This window comes from Pomacea canaliculata, linkage group LG2 (genome assembly GCF_003073045.1).
Source record: "Pomacea canaliculata isolate SZHN2017 linkage group LG2, ASM307304v1, whole genome shotgun sequence".
NCBI lineage: Eukaryota > Metazoa > Mollusca > Gastropoda > Architaenioglossa > Ampullariidae > Pomacea > Pomacea canaliculata.
Genome location: NC_037591.1, coordinates 28,712,625 through 28,738,859, shown reverse-complemented (window position 1 = coordinate 28,738,859; position 26,235 = coordinate 28,712,625). Strand labels below are relative to the sequence as shown.

The 26,235-nt window shown below is 38.1% G+C and overlaps 1 protein-coding gene across 4 annotated transcripts; it reads left to right on the top strand.

The window, feature by feature from the left end:
- Nucleotides 1-420: 420 nt before the first annotated feature.
- On the top strand, nucleotides 421-26,235 carry LOC112558331. 4 transcript variants are annotated; one of them, XM_025228766.1, is made up of 16 exons: nucleotides 421-943; nucleotides 5,200-6,515; nucleotides 6,749-7,791; nucleotides 13,284-13,405; nucleotides 14,150-14,290; nucleotides 14,682-14,742; nucleotides 15,158-15,242; nucleotides 16,887-16,992; nucleotides 17,385-17,445; nucleotides 17,794-17,927; nucleotides 18,556-18,673; nucleotides 20,004-20,067; nucleotides 20,574-20,694; nucleotides 20,961-21,016; nucleotides 21,824-21,940; nucleotides 22,270-26,235. In XM_025228766.1, exons 2-16 carry the CDS (start codon nucleotides 6,176-6,178, stop codon nucleotides 22,350-22,352), a joined length of 2,652 nt encoding a protein of 883 aa, XP_025084551.1. In that variant the 5' UTR covers nucleotides 421-943; nucleotides 5,200-6,175; the 3' UTR covers nucleotides 22,353-26,235. The 4 variants fall into 4 exon arrangements, with proteins under 4 accessions (XP_025084551.1, XP_025084548.1, XP_025084550.1 ...); XM_025228763.1 differs by having other exon boundaries at nucleotides 5,197-6,515; XM_025228765.1 differs by lacking the exon at nucleotides 421-943 and adding an exon at nucleotides 956-1,305.

Genomic DNA, 26,235 nt, shown 5'->3' with positions numbered 1-26,235 from the left:
CTTTCATCTGTCGTCCGGCTGTTGACCTTTGTGTTGCCCCTCAGTCGCTTCTTCTATAGACAGCAAACCACGAACAATGTGTTGATCGCTGAATTCCTATCATTGAATTATTTCTTAGTAACTACATCCGAAGAGAAAGTTTACAGGTTTTGTGATATCTACCACCACAACACAAATTCTTATAGATTAGATTCTTTTTCTTTGTCATGTATAAGAAATTAATCAGATTTTTTTTTTTACTTCTACATACATCTTATGGTGTATGTGTGTGTTGATTGCGTGCGCGCGTGCGTGCGTGCGTTTTCGCCCAAGATACGTAAGGAGGAAATATTTAACTTCACATCACATAATTGTGGGCCGATAAAAAGGAGGAAAGAGAAAAGCAGGAAAGCCACAGTTTCTAGTGAATCACTGCAGTGTTAGGTATTATGAAGCACTGTAGGTGCACTTCGATGCAAAAGGAAAAGCACAGCTGTAGAGCAGCATTAGCATCACACAGGACGCTGACAAAAAAAATCCCCTTAATGCTTGGCAACTGGACCACCGCTGGAAAATCCGGTTAACCTACACGGTATACTTTGCTGGCGAGCAAGACTTCACTGACAAATCTTTCACTAAGTGCCGATCACATTTCTGGGTAAGTGGGAGTGCAGGGGACAGGAACCCGTACAGGCAGGCTCCTGGCTTCAGTCGCCCACATCGCTACACCTCCGTGAACAGGAGACCGAGCATCGCGTGAGACAAAAGTCGGACCGCACTCATTCTCACTGTGAAGGGTGGCCAGAGTTACGGGTATTACTGCGCCACCCTGCCGCTTGGCGTCGCTGCTTTCGTGGCTAGTCAGGAAGGAAACAACATGGCTTCACCCGGTACAGACAGCGATGTGGTGGTGGCAGCTGCCACTAACCCAGTACCCGTCCCTCTCGAGCAGATGTCCAAGGAGGTAAGTTGTCACAGTTAGCAGTGTCGGGGTGTCGCTTGCATGGGGCATGCCCATCCGGCTTTCTAGTCCCTGGTACACGCGGTGTTGCTGGTCGCCTGCCACTCGAGCAAGCGGATGGCGAGAGAGAGAGGGGGTGGGCACAGCTTTACGCAGTCTTTGTCGTTGCGGGTTTCTTCACTCAGCCTCTCACAGCACAGCGAACACAGTTAATGAGATGACCGAAATACCCAGATGTGACCGAGTGCGTGTACCACAGTTGGCGATTCTGCGTCAGATCTTCTTCCAGAGATTCGTGCCGGAGTAGTGCACAAAGATCGAGGACACACGGTTGGATTTTGTGTTATCGATAAGGCAACGCTGAGGTGAACCGTTGTTTTTGTGGTTTTCACTCGGGGTAGAGATGCATGCCTCTCCTTTTCGGCTTTCGCTTTCATTTATTATTCAGGTCACCCATGTGTGACGTAAGCATGGGGGACGGCTGGTATTTTTCTGTTAAATTTCTGTTTAGAAAAGAAAGAAAAAACAATCGTTTGTGTTTATGGTCACAGAAGACACTGGTCACCAGCATCGAACTTTGCAACTCAGTAAACGTTAAAACAACTCTTATGGGATCGCCAGGGAGAGGGGGAATGATCAAACTGCCTGCATAGGCGACAGGAAAGGGAGTGTGCTCCCTAAAGTCGGTGTGTGTGTATGAGGGAGAGAAAAAGAGCGCGCGTGGTGTGTGGCAGACTGCACAACATTGCTTTCCAGTTAGTCCTCTGATTCTGATTTTAAATGACAGAAAATGCCAGCACACAGAACATATCAGTAGCACTGAGCATAGTAGGCATGACATTTATAGAAAGAAAAAGCTTTCGCTACTAGCAGGTTTTTACTATTTAAGAACATGGATGATTATGTGAGGTAGACCATGGGAAATTTGTTCATCAAGCTAAAATAGATGATTCATGGATGTGTTTATATAGTGTGCTTTAGTGTACTTTTTCTGTGTTTAATTTTTGTTTTGGTCATTCTGTCTTGCACTTCCCCAAATTTGTCATGCATGTTTGTGCACTTTTGTGATGTTATGAGTCTTTCTTGCAAATATTCTACAAGCACTGTTAATTTGGTGCTTGAAATTGTTTCGTGAATTAAAAGTAGTAAATGTTGAGCTGTCGTACATTAGCAGCTAATGAAGGTTGATTAGAGTTCTGGGTAGACTGTTTTATTCACTCTTTTTATAAAACTTTTCCTACTACTATGTTGTGCTTCGTTTACAAAAAAAATCTAGAATTCCCAAACATTCTGATTAAATTAAAAATAAGATGCATATTTTCACAAAATGGGCATTTGTTCTGGCTGGGGGAAAACATTTTTTCAAAGGATATCAGTATTAATAACAATTTTTAGAGGATGAAAACTTCAGTGGGGTTTTGTCAGGAAGGGAAGCTATCACACACTAAAAATCAGCAGAGTTCCCCAACAGTTAAGTGTGCAGAATGTACAATGTAAAACTAGTGTATATTTCAATGTCATATTTAATGTTTATTATTGATAATAATAAGTTTAGAAGTTTTCCATACATGTGTATATAGATGGAAAGACTTGAAAATACCTGCTCAGACACAAATTCCTATTCCATTTAGATGTTAAAAATATGTGTAGAGTTTCTTAACACTGAAGATGGTCTTAGATAAAGTTTATCTTCAAATTAGTAATTTCATCAAGACTTTAGCTGACTTTTTTTTTTTAAATCAAGTCTGCTATTAATAAATCCTTTTCAATCAAACTTTGTAGATAGAATTACAATTTCTTGGCAACAATGAATTTTTTCTTAGTCAACAAGTCAGTCTCATTTTATTTAATAATTTTCCTCCATATCTTTTTGTTCTAAAAATTCTTCTAAAATACACTTTGCCTTTGATTCATGTATTCTTGATGTTTTGTATGTTGTTTTTATTTATGTTAATGTTTCCTTTCTGTTCTATTAAAACTAGGGCCATTATTTATCAAAGTGCAGACAAATAGAATTTTATGTATTTTTAGTACTAGTGTTATTTTATATTTAGCTGTTAGAAATCTGTGTGTAGAAAAGTAAAGTGCTTGCTGTGTGGAAAAGAAGAAACTTTAGTGTTCATGTGATGTTGCTATTTCAAGGAAAGTTCAGCAAATGTTTATCTTGATATTGGTAGTTTTCTTGTTAGCTGTCTGCCTCTAGCCTTCATCACATCATCCTTTCTTGACTTTCTTTTTCCTACTTTCCACAGTGGCAAGCTTTCAGTAACTTTAGTCTGGCAGTATCTATTTCCAATCTTTTGACCATGTACATTTTACTGCAAAGGCATTGGATGATGTGAAAAATTTTAAATGTTATTTAGCTTATTACCCTAATTATTTTATTCCTCTAATAGTTCTTTTGCATAATATAGCAAATTTAATTAGTAATACTGCTAAACAATCTTTTATATACATTAAGTTTTAAAGAAAAGTTGCATTATGTTTCTTGGAATATAAAATAGTAGTTGAAGACTATTGATTGAATTATTTGGAGACAAACACAACATAACACCTAAAGAAGACCAGTGTGCTCATTTAAACTCCTGGTTCATATTGTAAACAGCTGATATTAAGTGTAATTGAAGCTGGTATTTAGTGAAGTTTATTTAGCAAGTGTTTATGCTTTTGCACCAAAACATTTGATGGTCATTGTGGTCACTGCAAGTGTGCAAAAAACTAGGCTGCTTTTAGGAAAGGGGATGTCATGATCACGTGTATGTGCTTTTTTAGAAAGTTACAGTTGTAGTCATGTTTTGGCTAACATTTTAGCTATTTAAAACAACTAGAAAAGATGAATGCAATTTTAAAAAATTTAATGGGAAGGGGTAACTTTTCATGACATAAAATTCAACTTGAAGTTTAAGAAATATAATTCTACAAATCAAGAATTCCTTACATTTATTAAACAATTTTTTTCATCTGCAACACATGCAGAATTATATTTTGTTTAATGCATGTAGGAAATAGTTTCTATGCACCATAAACATTTTCCAGAGCAGAATCTAGCAATTTTAGCAGGCTGCTGCAAAGATGTGCATATAGATGGTCCCAACTGCTAAGGCTCTCCAACTCACTAATTTTGTGTCTGAAAATTTCATTTTCTGCTACCATTTTCTAATCCTGTGATTTTCCCTTTTTGCACAAAATCTGTATGTGAACTGTGGTCTTTTGTGTCACCAACCTCTCATTGGATTATGGATCACAAATTTAGTCAAATTTGTCATCAAAAACAAGAAGCAAATATTAACCACCCACTTCTCTCGATTAAAATAAACTTTTGTTATGGCACAGTGCAATGCAGAATGACATGTCCCTTCCTTTCTTCCTTTGATGCTTTCCTGGACAAAAAAATGTAATATCTAGGGCTGTTAGAAGAAGAGGAATTTTTTCTTCTTGTGCATTGTCCCCATAGTAAGGACTGTGAAGTCAAGATGTTTGGAGTTTTCGCACTGGAGAATTTTATTACTTCTGATTTTAGAACAATTTTCATGTTCAGTTGTTGATTTTTACTCTTTTTTTTTTTCATCAAACCTCTCACAAGATTTTGTAGTGATTATGGCATTGATTGTGATTTGAGGCAGCGATTATTTTACTCTAAGGTGCTACACAGTTCAGGCTTTTGTGTTGAAGTATTAGATGCCTTTTTCCACTAACAAACCCACTATAGTCAGTGTTTCATACAGAAGATAACACTTATTGGTATGCCACTGTGGGTTTTGTGTTGTTTGTCTTATGCGTGTATGCAACCGCACATATGCATGCACATCTTCTCACCAGAGTGCATGTATGAGGAGTGCCTAGTTGAGCATGTTCACAAGTGGTTGAATGTAGGATGTGAGCTCATTTCACAATTGACTAATTATAATAATATAATGTTATGCTAACTTTATCTTATTTTAGCAGCAGCATCAGTAATAACAATATTTTAATGGTGAAATAAGTAGAAAGCATCCAGATGAGCAAATGGATATATAGCGAAAAGTAATAGTTTTCCTTTTTTAAACAATGCCTTGCAGTACACAGTTAAAGGGTCATTACCTCCTCACCCATCTCTTCTGTTTTTTGAATGTAATTTACACAGGACAGTGGGTTTTATAAAAAAAGACCTTCCAGGTTTTTTTTCTTTGAAGATGTTTATATTATACCATCTGTTGTGCTTACTTCTCTCTTTTGTTCTTGCTTTTCTTAACCACATATCTTTTTCTACCACTCAGTAGGGAAAAGAAATCGCTGTCAGACAGGAAGTGACATCATGCAATGACACTGGGCGACATGGGTACCCAGCATCAAGGTTTCAGACTTAACTGCCATCTAAGACACTTGAACTTGCAAAATAGGATCAGCTTCTTCAAAACGAACACTCATATTTTGTGGAGAATTGTTTCTGCCTGACCATGCCGTAGACGGAATCACTTAATTATATGTTTTTCTTGCACCCTGGAATTATTGGTGGTGCTACAATTAACACTGGTCTGTCTTTTTATTCATCAATGTGAGCTTCCATTCGGTTTTCCAAAAGCCATGCCCTGGTTTATTTGAGGTTTTGATATTCTGTGCCTGTGATATTACTCATGTATTTGATGATGATTACTGTTGGGTCTTTGCTTGTTTGCAAGAACTAAGTTGCTTTCATATAGTTGTGAACTATGTGCACTTGTCAGTGGAACCATTGGAATGTACAACCGCACCTGAACCGTGTCGTCAGTTGTAGGAACAGCAATATTACAGTATTGAAATCAGCTGAGAAATCTAGTCAAGCAACTGCTGGGCAGCCTTGTGCATAAATGAACGTAAGCAGCTACTTTCCTTTTCCAAACAAAAGGGGAAAAATACTCATATGACACAATTTGAAGATATGGATAACAGGAATACAAAGATTGAGTCCTCTGAGTTTTGTGGTGAGAACTTGAATCTAGAAGAGTGAGACTGGGTTTACTCCCAAGCCACATGTCATCTTCCTGTTTGCAGAATGATGTATCCTCACTTCTGAATCACTGTGTAAAGTGTTGAAACGTGGGGCTAAAGATATTTGCAAAAAATACTCTTTCAGTCCTTTGTCTTCCAGCACTGTTTTTTTTTTTTTTTTTTGAAGATTGCTTCCCATCCCCCATGTTTGCCTTGCTAAAGTCACAGTAAGGCAATCTCATGAGGAACACCTCTCATTTAGACTGACTCATCCTAAAAATTGTAACAATGGCAACGAAGCGCAAATCTTCTGTGATGAAGGGTGAGAAGGTGCCTTGCCAGGATCTGCGGAAATACCTGTATGGTATAGATGTGTACAGGCAGGCAAGCATGCTGCGCAAGGGCCGTGAGGTCCACAAGATCTACGTGGACGTGCACAAGGGTCTCAGTTTCCTAGATGACCGCTTCTCCCTCACTGAGTTTGGTCGAATGGTGTTAGAGAATGGAAGCGTGCGGGCAGGACGTGCTAGGAACGTGCGCCAGATTGTGGTAGCCAGAGAAACACTATATTGTAGTGGTACAGGAGGATGCCAGCGAGGATGTGGTGGACAAGGCCAGTGTCTTTCTGGTGAGTTTTTTGTTTTGTTTTTGTGAGCTTGTCGTTAATATTTCCTTGCTTGGATAGCTAGGCTTTGTATTAGATCCATTTTGGGCAAAGGCTGCCAAGATTATTTGATTTCATGGATTTTGAATTAAAAATCAGTTATTGTATTGCTGATAATATACTTTAAATGCAACTATTGTTGTATGTCATTTTTTAAAACATCTTTTACGAGTTTTTGACCCGGTATATGTTTGCAGACTGCGAAAAGGCAAAAGTAAGAGGCCATAAGTGTAGCTTTCGTGTGAAGCTTACCATGCGACTTGGCTTCGTTGACCATTGGTTTGTAGAGGTTCTTGGCAGTCACAACTCCTTTAAAGATGAGGCTAACTCACCAGCAACCTCCACCATATCCGATGGCAAGCAGACAGAGGCTGCAGATTATAGTGCCAATGCATTAGACAATGCCAGTGCAAGTCCAAGTTCTGAAACATCAGATGACCTTCTGCTGCAGCGGGACTCTCCAGTGTCTGAAGTGGCCTCCCTTCTGAGACAAAATGGTGCAAGTGCAGCAGCAGCAGCAGCTGCTGCCCTTTGTGAACAGTTTCGGAGCTCCCCTCCTATCCTCTACCTCAGCCCTGCATCACATCTCAATATTCCAGTCTTCCCAGAGCCCTTCTCCATCAGTGCCCAACACCACCGTAGACACCAGCATCACCAAGCTGTGGCAGCTGCTGCTGTTCTTGGTACATCACAGCCACAGGTGTCTTCTCTTGACTTGCGTATCAAGCCTGATCCGGAATCTGCTGCCACAACAACAGCTTCTGTGCATATCAAGCCTGATCCAGAATCTGCTGCCACAACAACAGCTTCTGATATTGACAATGATAGCCCAATGGAACTCACTACAAAGGGCTCTTCAGCTAGCACCCCAACAAAGAACGGACATGCTGTGTTGAGTCATAAAGAAGGTTCTTCATGGTCAGAGAGAAATGAGTTGCTGAAGTCATATATGTCTAGTGATCCTGCACAGTCTAATGGCGGTGGAGGTACAAGTGGTGGTGAGAGTTACACCACACGGAAATATTGCCAACTAGGTTCACCAAATAGTTCTTCAAAGAAATACTGGACATATCAGTTCTCAGCTCCAGAACTTACTCCAACGCCAAGTCCCATGGGCAGTGAGGATGTTGAGGACCGTACTATTATTGATGATACAGAAGATGAAACAGAGGGATGCCTTGTCATAGACGATGATGCAGAGGTGACAGAACATGGGGATGTCGACGATGAATATGAGAAGGTACCTTTTTCTGGTGGTGTTGGAAAACTATTGGAATGGATTATCCCATCCTTTTGCCTGGTTCCCTCCCATGGTGCCTGCATTGGTAACACAGCATGTGCATGCTCTGTTTGCGTTGCATTTGCATTGTTTGTTGTCTTGAGCCCGCCCATTCAAGCATGCTTTGAATGTTGGTTGTCCAGTGTTGGCGGACACAATTCTGGAGTTCATAAGTTTGTTCAGTCAGTTATACTTTTTCATATTTTTCTTTTTTGTTGCTTTATATTTGCTTTCTTTACAAATTCTAACTTGCTGGGATCTCCAATGGGTTTTTTCCCCCACTTTTCTCTATCATTTGGAAAAAAAAACTATTTTGAAGTTAATTTACTTGAGATGGAAATTTCCTTTAAAGAAGACTACCATCAAAAAATGTATTTGCATACCCCTAGCAATTATATAACCTGGTTCCCTTGGTGAGGGGCGTATTATTACTTTGTGCTTTTTTGGTTATGGGATGTAAACTGCTGTAGGTCAGGACATGTGGTTAGTTTTTTGCACCTGTCTTCAATAGCATATTTCAACAAAATAAAATTATAAACAGATTATCAATGTAGGGACTTTAAAGCATCTGTTATGTTTCATATTCGGTTTGGTGGTGATGAAGGAGGGTGTGTGTTCCTACCTTTGGTATCCCCTGTCTTCACCAGTTTTAATGAAGTTGTACATAACCCCTTGATGGAACACATTTCCATTAAAACTTTACTAACGCATTGGGCTTTGGCCATCATCACAGCTAGATATCTTTGTACCATATTTACTCTTGGGTTCAAACTAGTGTTTTTTCCTTTGATGGTCAAACCAAAGACCACTATTTCTTAGAGAAAAAGAGAGGATAAACCCATTTCACTTTGGTTTGTGGTCAAGGTGATCTGATATATTTATGCATGTGTTTGTGCATGTGAGCATGTATGCATGCTTGCTTATGCACATTATCCCCTCTGGAAAGTTCTGGCATTAGATCTGATCCACCATTCTAAACCACACTTGGCATCAGTGCCCATTATATATTTTCTGAAAAATGTCGAGCAAGATTAATATCTATCATTTATGCATATAGCCATAATATGATCCTTAAGGAGCTGTTCACCCACCCACCTTTCTCCATATTACCTTGAAGACAAGTAAAAGCTCAGTATAGAACCATTTCTGGTCTATTCTGATTGTTTCCATATAGATATCAGACATGAAAGACCCTTTAGGATCAGTATTGTTGGTTCAAAATATTTCCCAACATTCACTCCAGCTTAGGACTCTCACTACTTCTGCTTCTACCTGCCTATCTCTCTTTTTCTTTCTTTCTCTCTTTCTGGTGCTGTCCTGTACCCTGCCTCCTGACTGCTTCCACTCTGGGACTTGTTCATGCTAGTGATTGTTCGGAACTTTGTTGTGTTTGTCTGCCTTTTGTAGTTTGTTCCCTTAATAATACATCTAGCTAGAATCTTTTAAAAATGCTGAGTTCAGTTATAATTTTCTCCATCAAACCCAAGGTGCTTAAGACAAAGTTTTATCATCACATCAGACTTATCCTTTTCAATAGTCCAGTTCATAAATTTTACTTAAATATCTCTAGCATCTTATTAAGCTGCTTTGTTGCTTCCTCAGTACTGTTAGTACTAATTATCAGAATTCTTGGAGAATGGCAAGCAAAGAAAGAGCATAGACAGTTTTTTAAAATTTATTTTCAAGAAAGGAGAAGGGATGGGTGGAGGGGAAGGAGAAGAGAAGCATTTTTTACATCCAAGTAGTGAGATCACTGGCAATCATCAGGACAAGTAGTATTAAGTTATGAAAATTATGTATTTTAACTGACTGCATTTCCAGTCAAGAAGACTATATTTTGTAGATACTGATAATTTTTGTTAATTTATCCATTTTTTTAATAATCATCCATATATTTATTTGTAGCCTTCTTGTGGACAAAAGATTTTCCCCTTCTGTTTATGAATATTAGTAGTACTAGAATGCATGCACATGCAGCACATGAATAAAGATTTTTGTCTTGTCTTGATAAAAGCATTTTATGCTACTTGTGTGCTGTTTGAATGTCTGTGACCTGTGTTGTCATTGGTGGTTCAACATATTGACGAAAAGTTACACATAACATAAATATGGAAAATATTATTTATCTTCCAATCTGCTCTTCTTTATGTAAGAACAGTTTTAACCACTAGCTAAAACCACCAGTGCTGATACTGATATTTTATATAATCATCAACAGTTCTTAAAATGTATAGGTCTGCATTCATCAACTTTTAAAAAACATTTAATGGATTTTAAAAAAAATTATTTTTCATCATTCACTTTTGCAAAGACTCGTTTGATTTTATATGCATGCTATTGTGCTTAGTGAATAAAACTCCATGCACATATTTTTTATAGTATCATTAATCCCTGTTTTTGAAGTCTACATGAAAGTATTCTAGAACAAACACAAAACTTTTAAGAAAACTTATTACTGTAAATCATGTTTCTCATCACCTTTTCACTATCACACATAAAATAGATTCTTACTGTTATGTATCATAAAGATGTGCATAGCAGTCCCTTTGCACGTCTGCTTTTGGTAGGTGCTTACACTAATGGGATCCCATTTTATTTTCTGGAATCGAACAGCCAAGGTTTGGCTGAGACCGTAAAACCTGTGTCCTTCAACTGAATTGACCTAGGATGCTGGCATTAGGAATCAGTGGACCAGTCATGAGCAGAGGAATTCTTAAATGTTCAGGATTGTTCTAATATAGCCAGAAACTATTTTCCACCGCAGCTTTATTAGTATTTGAGGTATACCTCCTGTCATAGGCAGACATAAAGGGATGCTTGTATAAAGGGAGGTGAATGGCAGTGATGGGAAAGGCTTGAAGGTGGCAGGAAAAAGGATAGTTATGAAAAACGTATTGAATATACAGTCAGATATTTTTTCATGGCTATGTGAGCATGTTTGCTGTTTGTCATTTTTATAATATTTGTGTACTTTGGTAGCAGTTATATCAGAAGGTAGTGTTAGCTGTGGAATGGTAGAGGTAGTCTTGCGCTGTGGTGTCCAGGTATTTTTGTGTGAGATGCAGTCAGTGGCTGAGATAGGGTTTTATTCTTTGCATGATGATTTTCTCTTGGGCAGTCCAGTATTTGTTAATTAAACACTATATGTCTTGATTGATCAAAGACTTAAAATCCTCCAGTTTTCATGTTCATGTAATAATCCACAGTTGAGAGTGTTTTATGTATGGAGCACAGTTTAGTGACAACACAAAAATTTTATTCTGCACAATGTGCTACATTTTTTCTTTTAATCCGATATATAGTTCGCATCAGTTGTAATTATTTGGGAACAGCTAGCCCAGGACCCTGTTGTAAAACATTAATGAGGTATCAAAAATGAAGGGCTTGCAGTAATATCGCCCACTACATAATTGTTGTGTGCAATTTGCTAGCAAGCGAGCAGCAGTCATAATTATGTAGGAGTACCTTTGAATCTGGTCATGGGCCTGGTGCCCACACATTTGACTAAGTGGACGTATGGCCACTCAGTGGTTGCAGGGAGGTAGAAAATTGGGTTGCCTGAAATTGTTTGCATGGTTTGTGCATGGCATTAGTTGCTCTGAACACTTATACATCTTGGCTTCACTGTTTTGTCATTGCATGAATACTGGTGGCTTACCAGTGGACCTGCAGATCTCATTCTCCAGTAGGATGCATAACCTGTTGTTGAAACTGCTTACTTCACCGCAGTGTCATTGGGTGCTCATCTGTAATTTCCAAGACTGTAATGGCACGCAGGGAAAGGAGTTGATTTAATGTGAATGTTTCTGGACTGAGCTTATGCATGTGTGCATAGGAGTGTGAATATCTGCACATGCATTCATGCTTACAGAAACCTATCCATCCTCTCTCTCACTGTCTCTCTCCCATTTCACTCTGTGTGGAGTGAACAAGAAAGCAGGCCGCATATGGTCAGTGTGATAAGGATGTAAGGAAATGCTGAGCTCTTCAGAGAAATCCGGCTGGCCTTAGAGATTGTTTTTATCAACATCACATGGCATCAGCTGTCTTTGCAGGTTTGCTACACCCATTGTGACACCCCCATGAATGGTGATTATCCTGTGACCTGGCACTGTTTGGTCAGAGTGATTTAAGGGCTGTCATTAGGCAAGAAAGAATACAAAAGCACCCATGCTGAGTTCTTTAATAACAGCACGGATTTCTTGCTGTGGATGGATCCTTTGGGTGGATAGGAGGAGGGAAGAGAAGGGTAGGAGAGGCAATTACAAGGAGGAAACAGTTGTGACAAAAGTCGCAGCCGTCTGAAATTTTTTTTAATGTAGCAGTAGTGTTTTCATGCAAGTTTTGTGGAATTTTTCTTCATTTTAGTGCATAAGGATAATAACCGAGAACCAAAAATGCTTACTTTTTTTATTTGTATACCTCTTAAAAAGTACCTTAAATGTAGCCATCATCGTATGGTATGTCATCATTGTCATGTTTATCGAGAAAATAACACTTTCATATTGCATATTTGTGTGTGTTCTTGTCACCTTTCCCTTTCCCCCACTGGTAATTGGTTCCACTCCTTACTTGCATGCAAATGACGAATCTCCAAGGAATGGTATTTGAAGAATAATTATTATTGAATATATGCATGTCTTTTCCACAGTACATTGCTCTAAGGAAGGTGGCAGCTCTTAAAGATATGCAAGAGGTGTGTCAAAAGAGCGCATACACTATGTCTATGCATGTGCTCGTGTCTGTATCATGTCCATTAGAAGCATGTAACCATGGAGTGTGGCGTTCTGGTAGTGCCGTTAGAAAACTTAACTGCAAGATGGAGAGAGCTTTCCTAGTGTCAGACTGACTGCATGCTGGGGGGTAGTCAGTCAAAAGCATGCTGAGCAAATGTTGACTTATGATCGTCATGAAGAGAATGTCATGCTGTCAGAATAGTGTACCAGGCAATTTTTAAAACCCAGTTTAAAATAATCCAGCATGAATCTCTAAATGTTTTAAAATTGAAACCCAGGTAAAGAAATGTTTGTTTCTGTGTCATAACCTTGAGTATGTTCTGACGTTCACTGCCATTCATCAATCTATTGAAGTTGGAAAACTTTTCAGCATCAGTTGTCATGCAGCCTTTATGTATCGCATCCATTTTATTGACTGGCAAGCATGTTAACAAAACTACTTTTTGGAGATAACAGACCAAAATTAACCTGAAATTTATCTTGAAATAGTGCATGTACAGCTGGGTATTATACAGCCTTGCCTTCGTGTTTGTGCTTTGGCATTTGAGTTGTCATTTTCCTGCATTTGTGGCAGATTGTTTTTAAATTTACAGCATCTGCCAGCATATAATCAACAGTCACATCCAACCACTTACAACTTAAAAAGTTGGTAGGTCAAAGAAGGGGGGGAATGAAAGCAGACGTGTTTTGATGGCTGAATTTTCTCTATCTGTCCAGGACCTCATGGTGCGTGTTCAGCAGCTCGAGGCACACGTGACACAGCTGCGGAATATCGTACTCAAGTCGGACAAAGAGAAGGCAGCCCGCAGGGATAAACAACGACAGTTCGATTTCAATAAGTCAGTTGGTGTTTTTTTTTGTTTTGTTTTTTTTTTTAATTCTTTTTGAAAGACTTCATGCATGAGTTCACATGTATGCATGTGTATATGTATATGCAAGTATATACATGTATACATCTGATTGTTATCTGTTAGGGTGCGAGTCTCTAAAATATGGCCCAGAGCTTTTGATTAATTCAGACAAAATATAAATTACAACCAAACACATTATAATTATTCAAAAGCCACACCCATCCAGCTTTGGAAGTCTGAACAAGATTTGGATCCAAGCCCATTTACTATGTTTTTGGAGACCTGTGTATTAGAGTGTAGATGAAAACTTTTAAGCTGAATTGTTTTAAATAAAGGGATGATATTCAGATTTTTTGCTTCCCTTTGAAATCACTTCCATAGTTGTTGGTATTATGATCTATATTTGTGTATTTTCCTTGTAGCCATAAGGCCTGTAATCCAAAACCAACAAATGATTTTTTGCTGTTCTTCAATTTATCAGAGCTTAGCAGCTTAGAAGTAAGGTTGGGGTAAGGAAGGAGGAATAAATGAAAATCTCCTTGTGCTCTCATATACAGGGCAAAGCAAATGACCAGTTTATAGTGAAGTATTATACAGGGATTTTGAGCATTGTTTTTATAACTTTTATAATTATTGTGCTTATAACCTTTTTCAAAACAAAACATCCTTATCCTGCTTAAGAGGTTAGTCAGAGAAGCCTTAGTTCAATTTTCCTATAATGTGGTGAAATAGGTACAACACCAGACATGTGGCACTCAAGGTGGCCTATCTTGGCTGGGATTACCAGGGATTTGTTGTGCAGGAAGACACTGAGCGCACTATTGAGGCCGTCATCTTTGACGCCTTGCTTAAAACACGTCTCGTAGAGTCAAGGTAGGTCAAGAAAGTCCTCCTTGGTCTTATATGTGCACAGATGTTCACACGCTAGCATGTGTGTTGATGGGCAGATATAAAGACAAGTGGAAGTTTTTTTTTTAAAAAACATAATCTAGCAATTTTTTGGTAAAAACATTACAGATGGCCTCATAACAAACATTATGTAATGTTCTGTTCTGAACGATTATTTGGATGAAATGAATTGCCTCATTAAAGAAACTTGAATCTTTTGGGGTTACAGGCTCCTTTGATTGTTTTTCTCGTAGTTCAGTCTGGTTTTACAGAGTTCACATTATTGCACTAAAATGAGAATGTAATTTGAAAGTCATAAAAAGAAAAGGATTTTTTTAATTTGAAAATTAAATTATAATTTCTGTCATTACAACAGAGAAAAGGCTAACTACCACAGGTGTGGTCGAACAGACAAAGGTGTGAGTGCTTTTGGCCAGGTGAGCTTTTGTGCTTCCTTCTCTTCTCAGAAAACTTTCTTCCTTTTGGCAAACACTTTAGGAGATGGAGGAATTGTCAGTTTGATGATTGACCGTGGATAGTTGGGGAATGAGTGTGTGTCCATGTATGCATACTTAATGCTTGTGGAGATGATTTTCCCAGGAGATTTTCCTTATATAAACATCAAAATAATGCATTTTACATATTGATATATCCATCCCACACTTGTAATCAACCTATTCTTTCTTTATTTTACCCCCACTCCCAAAAAAGAAACTTTGTTCTAATGGAGTAGCCAATTGTTTATGAATTTACAAAGCCGTAACTATTATTAAATCTCATAAAATATAATGAAAAACAAAATTGGATTCTTCAAATCCCCTGTCAGTAAATGAATTTTGTTGTCCTGAACAGGTCATCTCTTTAGACATGCGGACCAATTTGTTGAAGGGTCCAGGAGTCAGAGTCAGAGAAGGTGGCACAGCACATCTTCGTCAAGGTTGGGAAGTTGATCTGTTGTTTTATCTGTTTCATGTTAATTTGGGGGATTTTTTTTTGTAAATAAAAGATATTTGTTTTTATTTTATATTTTGTTTTGGTCAGGGTTACTTGAAGGCATGAACTCTTTACAGTTTACTCAAACATGTATATAGCCATAAAAGCTATGCCTGCTCAGTGGATGCTCAAGAAACTCTGTACTGTAAGGAGTTAAGCAGACATTATGCTGCAGAAAAGGCCATATTCACAGATTCACATATTTTGGATCTTCAAGATGATTGTTAGTTGCTGTTCACAGGTCATGTTTTACAGAGCATCCTTTTGATCTGGAGCATACCAGTCTTTGTGCCAAAATATTTTCACATCCTCTTTCCAACTTGCTGCTTGTGCTGTCTTGGCGTGGTACACTACCCAGACATGACATCATGGGATGTTGGAGGGGGTAGTGAGGATTATGTTAGGGCATGCATCCCTGACTAGCAAACAAAACCCACCCACCTGCCCACAAACACACCCTGGTAGCAAGAGGCAGCAGTGACAGGCAGAGTCCCTCCCTGCCCGACACCAGGGTAAAAAAGGAAGAAAGTGGGGGGAAAGCAGAGGTTTAGGTATTGGTCTTCTTCGACATGATGGCGGGTCGGTCAAGGCAGTGTTTAAATACCTGAGGTGTCTGTTGTGGTCTTAGCTGTGGACACTGTTTGCTCGGGACTCTGTGTTGTACAACACACAGACAGGAGAGGACGCTAGGGGTAGGCTGTGTTCCATGTGGACGTTGAAACAAGAGCAAACAGAGAACAGCAGTGTCCTGAGAATTCTTGCTTCCTCTCCCCACCACCCTCTAGCTTCTGTCTCCCTGTTCTCTCATTCTCCCATTGCAGTTTTCTTGTGGCCTTGCATACTTTGAACACTGATCGTGCATACTCATTGCTGCATTTTCTTATACATTTAACAGTTTCTAAATGCTGATTTTCCACATGAAGAAAATATTTGTTCAACAGCAAGATGTCATTACTGGTCAGGGAGACAGACTTTGACCTGAGCTTAGTCTGTCAAAAACTTAAAAGTGATTCATTATGTTATCTCGATATATTTTTGAATAAACAACTGCTTTTTCAGGTCACATTTTTTTCAGATTTATTTTAGTCTTTATAAGACTCTTGTCATAGATGCTCATAAGGGTTCAGAACCCTGCTGTGGAAAGTGTGTGAATGAAAATGTCAAACAAACACACACACATATAATACATTGTGAATATTAAATAATGATTGAATTGTGAAAATGGGGGTACTCTTTTTATATTTCACAAATCCAACAACCATCTGCTGCAGTTCTTATTTTACTGCAAAATTACAAGAGTAACTGTTGTTGACACATAGAAAGATGTACCAAATGAAGCCTACTAGAGTATAATGTCCATCTCTAAGGATTTAAAAATAAAACTGCATTGCAGACAAGCCACACCGATTGCATTGAAGGAAAAAACTGCACTTTTTTCCAAAAATGAAAACAGCTTTAAAGGTGGCATTATTTAACGAAGCAAGTGTGCTGCTGGCATCTTTCTCGCCACACTTTATTATTGTTATTGCAACCTGTCTTTACTGTAAATATTAATATACTTTCTTTTGTCATCATTTGCCTCTGATAGGGGAAAAAACAACCGAGATCCGCTATGTCCACATTCTCAACAAAGTTTTGCCCCCAGAGGTGCGCATCTTGGCATGGGCACCAGTTGAAGAATCTTTTAGTGCCAGGTAAACTAACATTCAAAAACAAATTAAATCATCTGTTTTGGTCATTCATCTTCTTTCCCTTTAAGTCTCTATTTTGTCTCAATTTTTCTTCTTTTTTTATATTTTTTAACAGTGTGTTTTCCTGGACAACAGTTGATATGATTCACTTAATAATATTGTTTATCAGAGTTAATATGCTTCTTTGATGGGATTTGAAAATATGGCATTTGTATGAAAAAATGTATTATAATTGTAAACTGTGCAGACCTTTTCTCTTGCATGCATGCATGGTTACATGCACTAAATGCAGACATAATACATAAAAATATGTTTACAGATTAACTTGGGTGTGTCCAAAAGTTTTAATGATGCAGGAATATTTTTCTGATATTTATATTTTTATTGTTTTCCAGATTTAGCTGTAAAAAGAGAACATACAAGTACTATTTTCCTAAGGGTAACCTTGACCTTCAGGTACTGTGTTCTTAACATGACCAAAAAAACTAAACACACCTTTTTTATAGACATGTATCACATTCTCTTTGCCGGCTTTATTTTATAGCATAGCTTTTAGTAATCTTTAGGGTACAAAACTTGATTTTTATAGCTGTCTTTATACTCGGGTAAAGTGACTTTTAAAGAGAAATTCACATTCTGAACATTGCAGAAATATCAGGGAGAAAGGTGCAAACCAATTTTCATTATTGGTGTTTTATCAACATTTGTAAGTAATTGCTAAACATTTCATCCATACATGAATCTGTTTTTCAGCATGGTCCTATTGCTTAAATGTACTGTGCAACTTTTCCCTATTCCTTTTAGCTCATGAGCGAGGCAGCCAGCAAACTTATCGGTGAACATGATTTCCGCAATTTGTGTAAGATGGATGTTGGGAATGGAGTGACAAATTTCAAGCGCAGAGTGCTTCAAGCTGAAGTGAATGTGCTTGATGAAGTGTAAGTTTGAGGAATTTGTTCTTTCTTGCTTTGTTTTGTCTCATACCAGTCTTAAAAAGGCTGCAACAACAGCCTGCAGAAAACAAAATGTCAAATAAGTTGTGCTTAAAGTGAATAGTGCAATCTCCCTCAATGCATACAGATTAAAATAATGTATATATAGTGCAACAGCATTTCTGTTTGAATGATGTACAAAGATATATTTTTAGGAATATTTAGCCTGTGTGTGTATAGAATTGTTGCAAGTGACAATTGAGGCATGTTTGGAATTTTGTATGAATTTTTAGTCTCACATCCTAAACAAATTTTAATGTGTTCCTGTTCTTCAACACATTTTGGTTATGCTAATTTTTCAAACATTTACATGCACTCCATGATCAGAGAAAATGACCCGAGTGCACAGAAGAAGGGAACATAGTTGTAAGGGAGACAACTGCTGTGCAAACACCCAACAGAGATAATGTGAGAGCAGAGGGTTTTGTCTTGATGTTTTAGTCAGTTATATTTGCAGTGTAAACCACTTCCAGTTGTAAGAACATTTCAGGACGCCATTTTTTTCTTTCCCTCATTTTGTTCTCTTTTTTCAGCTATGTATATGTGCCATGTTTCTGCCTTTTCGTTATTTCAGTGAGAACGGGTACCGCATGTGTGAGCTGGTGGTAGTTGGACAGGCTTTTCTGTGGCATCAGATCCGCTGCATTGTAGCTATCTTGTTCCTGATTGCACAGGGCAAGGAAGAACTTGAGGTAAGTGTATTGGCAGAGTCTGTTAGCGAAAGCATTTGAAAACTTAAACCGGCTTCAAAGTAATGATGGATAATAAGCAGCGAATAACCAGGAGCTTGAAACATGTACTAAATAAGAATTATTTCATTGGTGGAGCCTTGGCAAAAAGATCTGCAGATAAATAGGTAAGGGACACGATCAAAAGAGAGTATAAAGATGAGATATAGGTGCGTTACTGTGCTGGCGACCTTTGTCATGTCTGGCAGGGGATCAAGTCTATGGTGTCTGTTAATCACAAGACGGATTGTACTAGGAAATCAGTCAAACTCTATGGCGTAAGCAATCAGGACTTACCAAATGTTTTGAATAACTTCTGTGCATGTTCTGAGAACCATGATTTTTCCAATAAAGTTCGGAAACTCAGTCCCTTATCTCTGATAACGACGTAGTAATTTCTCAAGTCTATGTGACGGAATCGCTAAAGCAGGTCAAGGTCAACAAGTCACAGGGGCCTGATGGGATCTGTGGGTGTGTCTTGCACTGCTGTGCTGTTCAGTTGGGCGGAGTGTTTCAACATCTTCTTCAAGTCTCTCTCGACTCAGGGCACATTCCAAAACATAGACTGTTGTCATTTGGACATGCGCAGACACTTGAACTAGGTTATTCAAGTTGTTTTTACTTGGAGTGTTTGCTGAGATTTGTGTCTTTCGACTGGTTCAACTAACAGTTTGTAGTCAGCTTTGCCATGACTGCCCAACCTTACTGGTTTTTGTTTTGTTTGTTTGTTGGTTTGTTTTTGTTTTTTGGGTTTTTTTTTTGATACAGTGCTGTAGCATGCTTGTGTACAGCTTTTTTGTTTTGTTTTGTTTTGTTTTTAGGGTGGTTTTTTTCTGAGAGGGGGAGTTAGCAGTGTATTTCTCTATGTTGCTATGTCTCTGTATGCTTGTTGATATGTTTTGTCAGTGTTTAAAGATGTGCCATCGATTTTGAATTTGTATTTTGATTTTGTTTCCCCTTGTTCATTGAGTCTATGCTGCCGTAGAAAACTGTGCTATGTAAATCCACTTTATAAATATTACTGATTCTATAAAGTGATTATGAGCTGTTAACTTAGATTTTTTAGAAAGTGCTAATGGCATAAATCTATTTAAGGGTTTACTAGTTAGTTTAATCTAGATAGTATTACACATCTGTAAAATACCAGCCATATTATACATTATTTAGTTTTATATTATTAAAATGCTATCAGTAACTGTGTAATCTTATACAGTTGGTGACCAGCTTTTAATTTTGATCACATGTTGGATTTGGATGAGGTGTTAATACTTCATCGTTTCTTTTGCTCTTTCAGATCATTGACGACTTGCTTAATGTTGATAAGTGCCCACGAAAGCCCCAGTATACAATGGCTTCAGGTATGGGTATCATGAGTTTCTGCTCACACCATTTACTTCCACTGCAAGCAAAATATATGGAAAATTTGCATTTGTGTTTTTGTAGTAAAAATATATGGCACTCTATATCGGGTGGTGTGGGTATGGCTTTTGCTCTTGGTCACTTCATTAACTATAAATTGATGAAGAACCAGCTACTACCACATGAAGCAGTAGCTGTAATAAATACAGTACAATATGATACAACTTTATTAATCCATAAGGGCAATTAGAGGTTTTGCTCATAATTGCAGGTTTGTTGAATTAGCGACCACTTTTGGGAGCATGGAACATGTTGAGATTAGACTGTAATGATGATGATGGAGATGTAGAGTGGGCACTGACCATGTGGCCAGTAACGTGGCTTCATTTGTTGCTACTAGCCTCTCTCCTTAGATGTTGACTTAGCCCACCACTTTTCCAACTCCCAATGAAATGACAAGTGTTTAGTTGCTGGAATATTTGTAAAAGGTGAATTGCTGTTACAGAACTACCCCTGGTATTGTATGACTGTGACTTTGGTGAAGAGCTGGAGTGGGTATTTGAGGCAGACTGGCACGAGGATAACATTCGGCATCTGCAGCAGTTGTGGGCACAGCATGCTATCAAGTATGTTGTCACCACCTTTTCTGTGCAGATGATGATGATTTGTTATATCTTGAAACAACATAGAAGTAAAAACTGTTTTAGCCATTTTGCTTTTTTTTTGTCTCTGACTTCTCTTATCATTATTCCTAAAAGGGGGTTTTAGTAAAAAGTAGTATATAATCTAACCAGGAACAGGCACATGAAACATATCTGATGTTACCTAAATTTTTATAATCATATGAAGACCACTAAATGCAGCTTTTACGATCCCAGTGTATTCTTTGCAGGGCCACAATGTTAAAAAAGATGCTTGATGACCTCGACTTGGCCAAAGTGGAAACAGGTTAGTGCCCACATTCTTGTTTTTAGTATTTATTGCAGTTTAGGTAGGGTATGCGCTTAGGGCGGCGGCCCAGTGGCGCAACGGTTAGCGCTGTTAGCGCCTGTCACCAATACAGTGAAGGTTGGGTGCCCTGAGTTCATTTCTCGTCTCGGGCATGCTGTTCTTTCTCTGCACGTGGCATCTGTTTACAGGGCTGGCCGCCCTCCGCCAAGGACGGTCCCAAGCCCGGCTGAAAAAGGAGGAGGGTTGGGCGTGGGGCCAGCACCCCCACCCCGTAAAACAAATACTTGCTACCGAAACATCGACAACAGTTACTGTAGTCGATGGCCTATGCCCCAGAAGGGGTGAAAGGGCCTAAAAAAAAAAAAAAAAAAAAAAAAAAAAAAAATGCGCTTAGGGCAGGCGAATGATTCGGTGAAAATTTTTTCTATTTTGTGCGTAGAAATTTTTTTTTTTTTTTTTTCCATTTTGTGCTTGAGCAAGGGTTTTACCTTGGGAGCTGAATTCTTGAATCCTTAAAAAAGAATCTGCTATCTTGGGGTTTGTTTTTTTTTCTGACTGACTATTTGCATGAGTGTCCACACTGGTTATTTCCAGTCAGACAGGAAGGAAGTAAGAGATAAGTCAGAAAAGCTGCAGATACATTCTCTAATAGAGCAGAGTGTGATTCCCACTAAGGACAGTTGTAGCAGTGTTTGCTCGTTGTAAAAGAACACTGGGTGATGCTAATGACATCTTAAGGGAGAGAGACCTGAAAGTCTAGCCATCGCTGTCTGCTTTGTCAGAAATTCACATTCTTTGTTTCAGAATCTGATATTGCTCCTTGGAATGAACTCAGTGCTCCAGTGCTGCAGCAGTCAGATTGGGTTTTACCTGGAAACAAACCTCGTACCTACAAATCTCTTCTTTCTCGTCAGACTTGTGGTAAGAGTTATTTTTGAATTTAATAATACTTCATTAAAACTATCCAAATAAATGTCTGTTTTGTCCACACTTTGAGTCTTAATGAAAAATCAAAATCAGTTGAAAAGTATATTCTGAATTAGCTGTAAGGTTTAGTAGGAGCCGCCAGGGTCTCCATTTTTGTGGGTTTTTTTTTTTTCTTTCTTGCTTTTTCTTCATACACCCCATCCTCACCAAATTATCTGAGTACCAGTTGGTTGTTTTGAAAGATGCAGGGCATATCACGCTAGACCAATAAAGTACAAAGACAAAGCATTTTAAACTGGTGTCTTTCCCTCCTGCTGTTGCAGAGAGTCTAGAAGAAAGGATAGAGCACTATGCGAAACGTCGGAAAACATCTCATCCACAGTCTACCTCTGCTTCTGCTTCATGATTGCAGTTGTTCTACTTTCTCTCATTGTAAATTACATTTACTGCTGCCGCCATCAAAAGAACCCAAGAACTGCCTTGCACTTTATTTCCTGTGAAAGTGTTTCAGAAATGATAAGTTTCTGATCAGTTTTTTAATCAGGTCTTTGTTCTTGCATAAACTGCAAGGATTTTACCTGAGAACTATTATGTGAAGAGCTCTCAGCAGCACACTGGATGGATGCTTTAAAGTTTTATGTGTGCAAAGCATGAGATTGCTGTTAATGCATTTCCCTGGAGATCTTGGACCAGACAGGACAGGAGGACAAATGTTACGGACAAAGAAAACAAATGTTAATTTGTTTTGGAACCCATCTTGCCAAACAGATTTTCAAAGCCTCAGCAACTAGGCAATACAATTGCTTCCTTCCTCTTTGGCATAACTTCCAGGTAAAGCATCACAAAAAGCCTAAACATGACAAGCTGGAGGGCACTGGACAGTGGATTTGGGCTTTACTGTTAATGCAATATTCACCTGTTATTGTTCGGTATTGATGTGATTTCTTTGTCACTCCTAAGAACTGCATGAAATACATTCCAGAGGGCTCACTTTTTTTTTAAATTCTCACTTGTGAACCAGACCAAAGGGACTTAACTGTTCCTACGTTTATGGCTTTTTGTTTTCTTTCTTCTTTATATTCCTGCAAACATTTCCCGTGTGTTACTTCCACCCCACCTTCACAACACACAAGTGGAAACAGTCTATTTGCCAAGCCAATGCTGGTTTGGCATGACAGTCACTTCTGTACGTCCTATGACATTGGCAAGTACTTTTTTTATGTGCCGCTGCCAAAGGTTTTTGGTGATTTAACTTTTTGGTACTACAGGATGGCTCCAGTCACCACATTTTAGTAACCCATCTAACTAATGATTTCCACTTCAGCTTTTATATAAGAATCAAGAGAATTTAACTGTCCTGTGCAATTTAGTGATAATTTAGTGATAATTGATGGAAATCAGGGCATAAGGTGCTAGAAGTTCAACATCAGGATAAAATTAACTTCCATATTTTTCCTATGGTTCATAAAAATCATGTCTTTTTTTTTTGAGACCATATGGGCACTTCCTTCCCCAAGTTGCAGTCTTTGAAGAGACTAGTAGCACATCAGTGGTCACGTCAGGCTGTATATTTAAAATACTCAGGCATCTTTGTATATGGGAGCTGATCCCTGCCACAGTGGTAATAAATTGCTGTGTTTGTAATACTGGTCAATGTTGTTGCTAGCTTTTATGTTTTATTCTGGTGGTTTGATCTGTTACTTTATTTAGCACATTGAAAACTGGCTGCTCACTTTGTGTGCCAGGAAGTGGCATTTTTGTTGCCATGGAGACATTCTTTCCCCTTCCTCGATGACATCAGTATTTCCTGTTTTCACTTGTTATACACATGAGTACATGAATATTCAACTACGATGTGTGAAGCCAAGGTCACTGTATTAAAAAAAAAAAAGGAAAAGGAAAGGAATCTGTAAACTACTGTTAGATTAAATACTAATTAACCATGGCATAACTATATTATAGTGTCTCCTTAGTCATACCAAATGCCAAAAGAAGTACAAATTGCAGCCATACATGACAGATCTGCAGCTTTGTCAATTTATTTTATGTATTCTGCTTTCTGCTGTGCCATAAAGCTGGCAGTATTAATGCTGGAGTGTTGGTTTAGGGACTCCTACTTTGATCCTAGAGGGTCATGCCTTTTTTTCTCCCCCTCTCCCACTAAGACATGCTGCTGGGGAAATGTGTCTTTTAGTAGTGATTATCTTATTATCTTCAGTTAAGAAGACAAAGAAAAGTATCAAGCGATTCTTTTATCATAACTAGATTTTGCATTCACTTGAATTTTGCACATTAATGTATCTGTATACAAATATACATTCATGTACACACTAATACACATACAAATAGAGTATATTGTAATGGAATTTCAATTCATTGTTTCAGATTTCAATTTATTTTTTAAATATCTATGGTGGAGAAACTTGAAGATTTAGATAAAATTGGCAAAACCCAGAATGCACCAGTTTTAGAAGGGTTCTAAAAGCAACTAGAACTGTTCTGGTAGGAACAGCATTCTTGCACTTCTGTTGACTATTCTTGGGGGGAGGAGGAGGTTTGTGTTTTTTAAATGTTACTAAACACACCAGTTTTCTCTTCTGCAAACACCCTTTCCTTATGCTCTTGGTGTATGTGAGAGAATGTGACCTGACAAATTTATATGAAAAAAATTGATTATAGCTCATTACTTTTATTTTGTCACATTTAAAATGGAAATTTAAAATTAATTACTTTAAAATTAATAGAAAAACTTCTACAGAAACAATTCCTGCAAGCTGTTAGGTATTATTTTCCATCACTGCCGAACTATTTACTTCTGATTTCTATTAAGGGTTTTTCTGTTATGAAGTCGTTCTCAATCTGCAATTCTCACTTGGGCACATATTTATTCTTTATTTATTGTCTTCTATGGGTTATGTGACATGGTTTTCTTTTGAAAGGTTGTATTGGCTGCGTTTTGCTTGTAAATAATAATTCCAAGCATATTACATGAAAAATTATTCCTTTGCCAGTCAGATTTGTTAATTTGCTTCTCCATCAGCTGTTTCTAACCTGGTGACTTGGTCATCTCTACCCCTTCCTTGAGTTTCCTCCTGATGATAGTTCCCCTTCCTTCTCCCAAAAATATGTTCTTCTTTCTCCCAAGAATATGTTGATCCAAGATCTTGGGTTTAAAAAGTTGCCCACATAGAAACTGGTATACTGATATTGCATATAAAACCCTTGTGTATTGTTTGATGTATTCTGTATTATTGTTACTTTAAGTTATCATAAACACTGAAACAGTATTTTTGAATGGAGAAAAGGAAATTTAACCTATTTTTTATGTTGGGCATATACTCATGTACAGTTTTAGTGTTGAAAAAATGTCTGTGGTCTCTACATTCAGGATATGTTTGTAATGGTTTGATGCAGGTGTAACACATGCTTTCTGTGAATGTGCCCATTTACATGGTTAGCACATGTATGGTAGAAATATAATACATAAAGAATTGCATGATGAGCATCATGGAAACCTGGTGGTGTTTTAATTTGGTAAGTGATTATGGCATAGAACATGTTTAAGCACTGTTACATTTTACAGATAGAGACACTATTAACATCAGCAGGGTTCATGTCAGAATGTTGAAATCAGGTGTGGGGTGGAGAGACTTTGATTTTGTCATTTCTGAGAGAGAAAAAAAAACTTTTCCACTGTTAGTTGAAGGGAGTGCATCAGCCATCAGTAAACAGGCTTAATACATCTGCAAGGCCATTCTTTCACTCTGGATCTTGAAGGCAGCCTTTATTTGATCTGACCTGAGTGTAGCAGGCAGCTGTAGTGAAAGCTGGTTAGCACCAGTATGCACACCATCCAATGCCCTGTTTTTGTCCAGTAAGTGCATTGTACATAGCAAGCAGTTTACAGGCAGCCAGGTTACATCAGATGGTTGAGTCTTTTCTGCTTCATAGGTTCATGACAACCAGGCAGCTGGTCATAGTTGTCAGTCAAGAAACAACTTTTATCAGAAGCCAGTCTCAGAAGTATGGAGTTTGATAGTTTGTTATTTAAATCTCAAGGATTTTTGTCTTGTTTTAAAGGGTTTACATTGAAAATCAGAGTAGTAAGCTAATTTGCAGATGATTTAAGGATATCACCAAGAGAACTTTTAAAAACTTTTTAAAATTGTGATATTTTTTATATAGAATATTTTATTACAGCTGCTTTCTCATTATTTAGGATTGAGGCTTGACTTGTGATCATGAATGCTGTTGGTGGTATGGGATTTCTGCATCAATTTCCTTTTTTT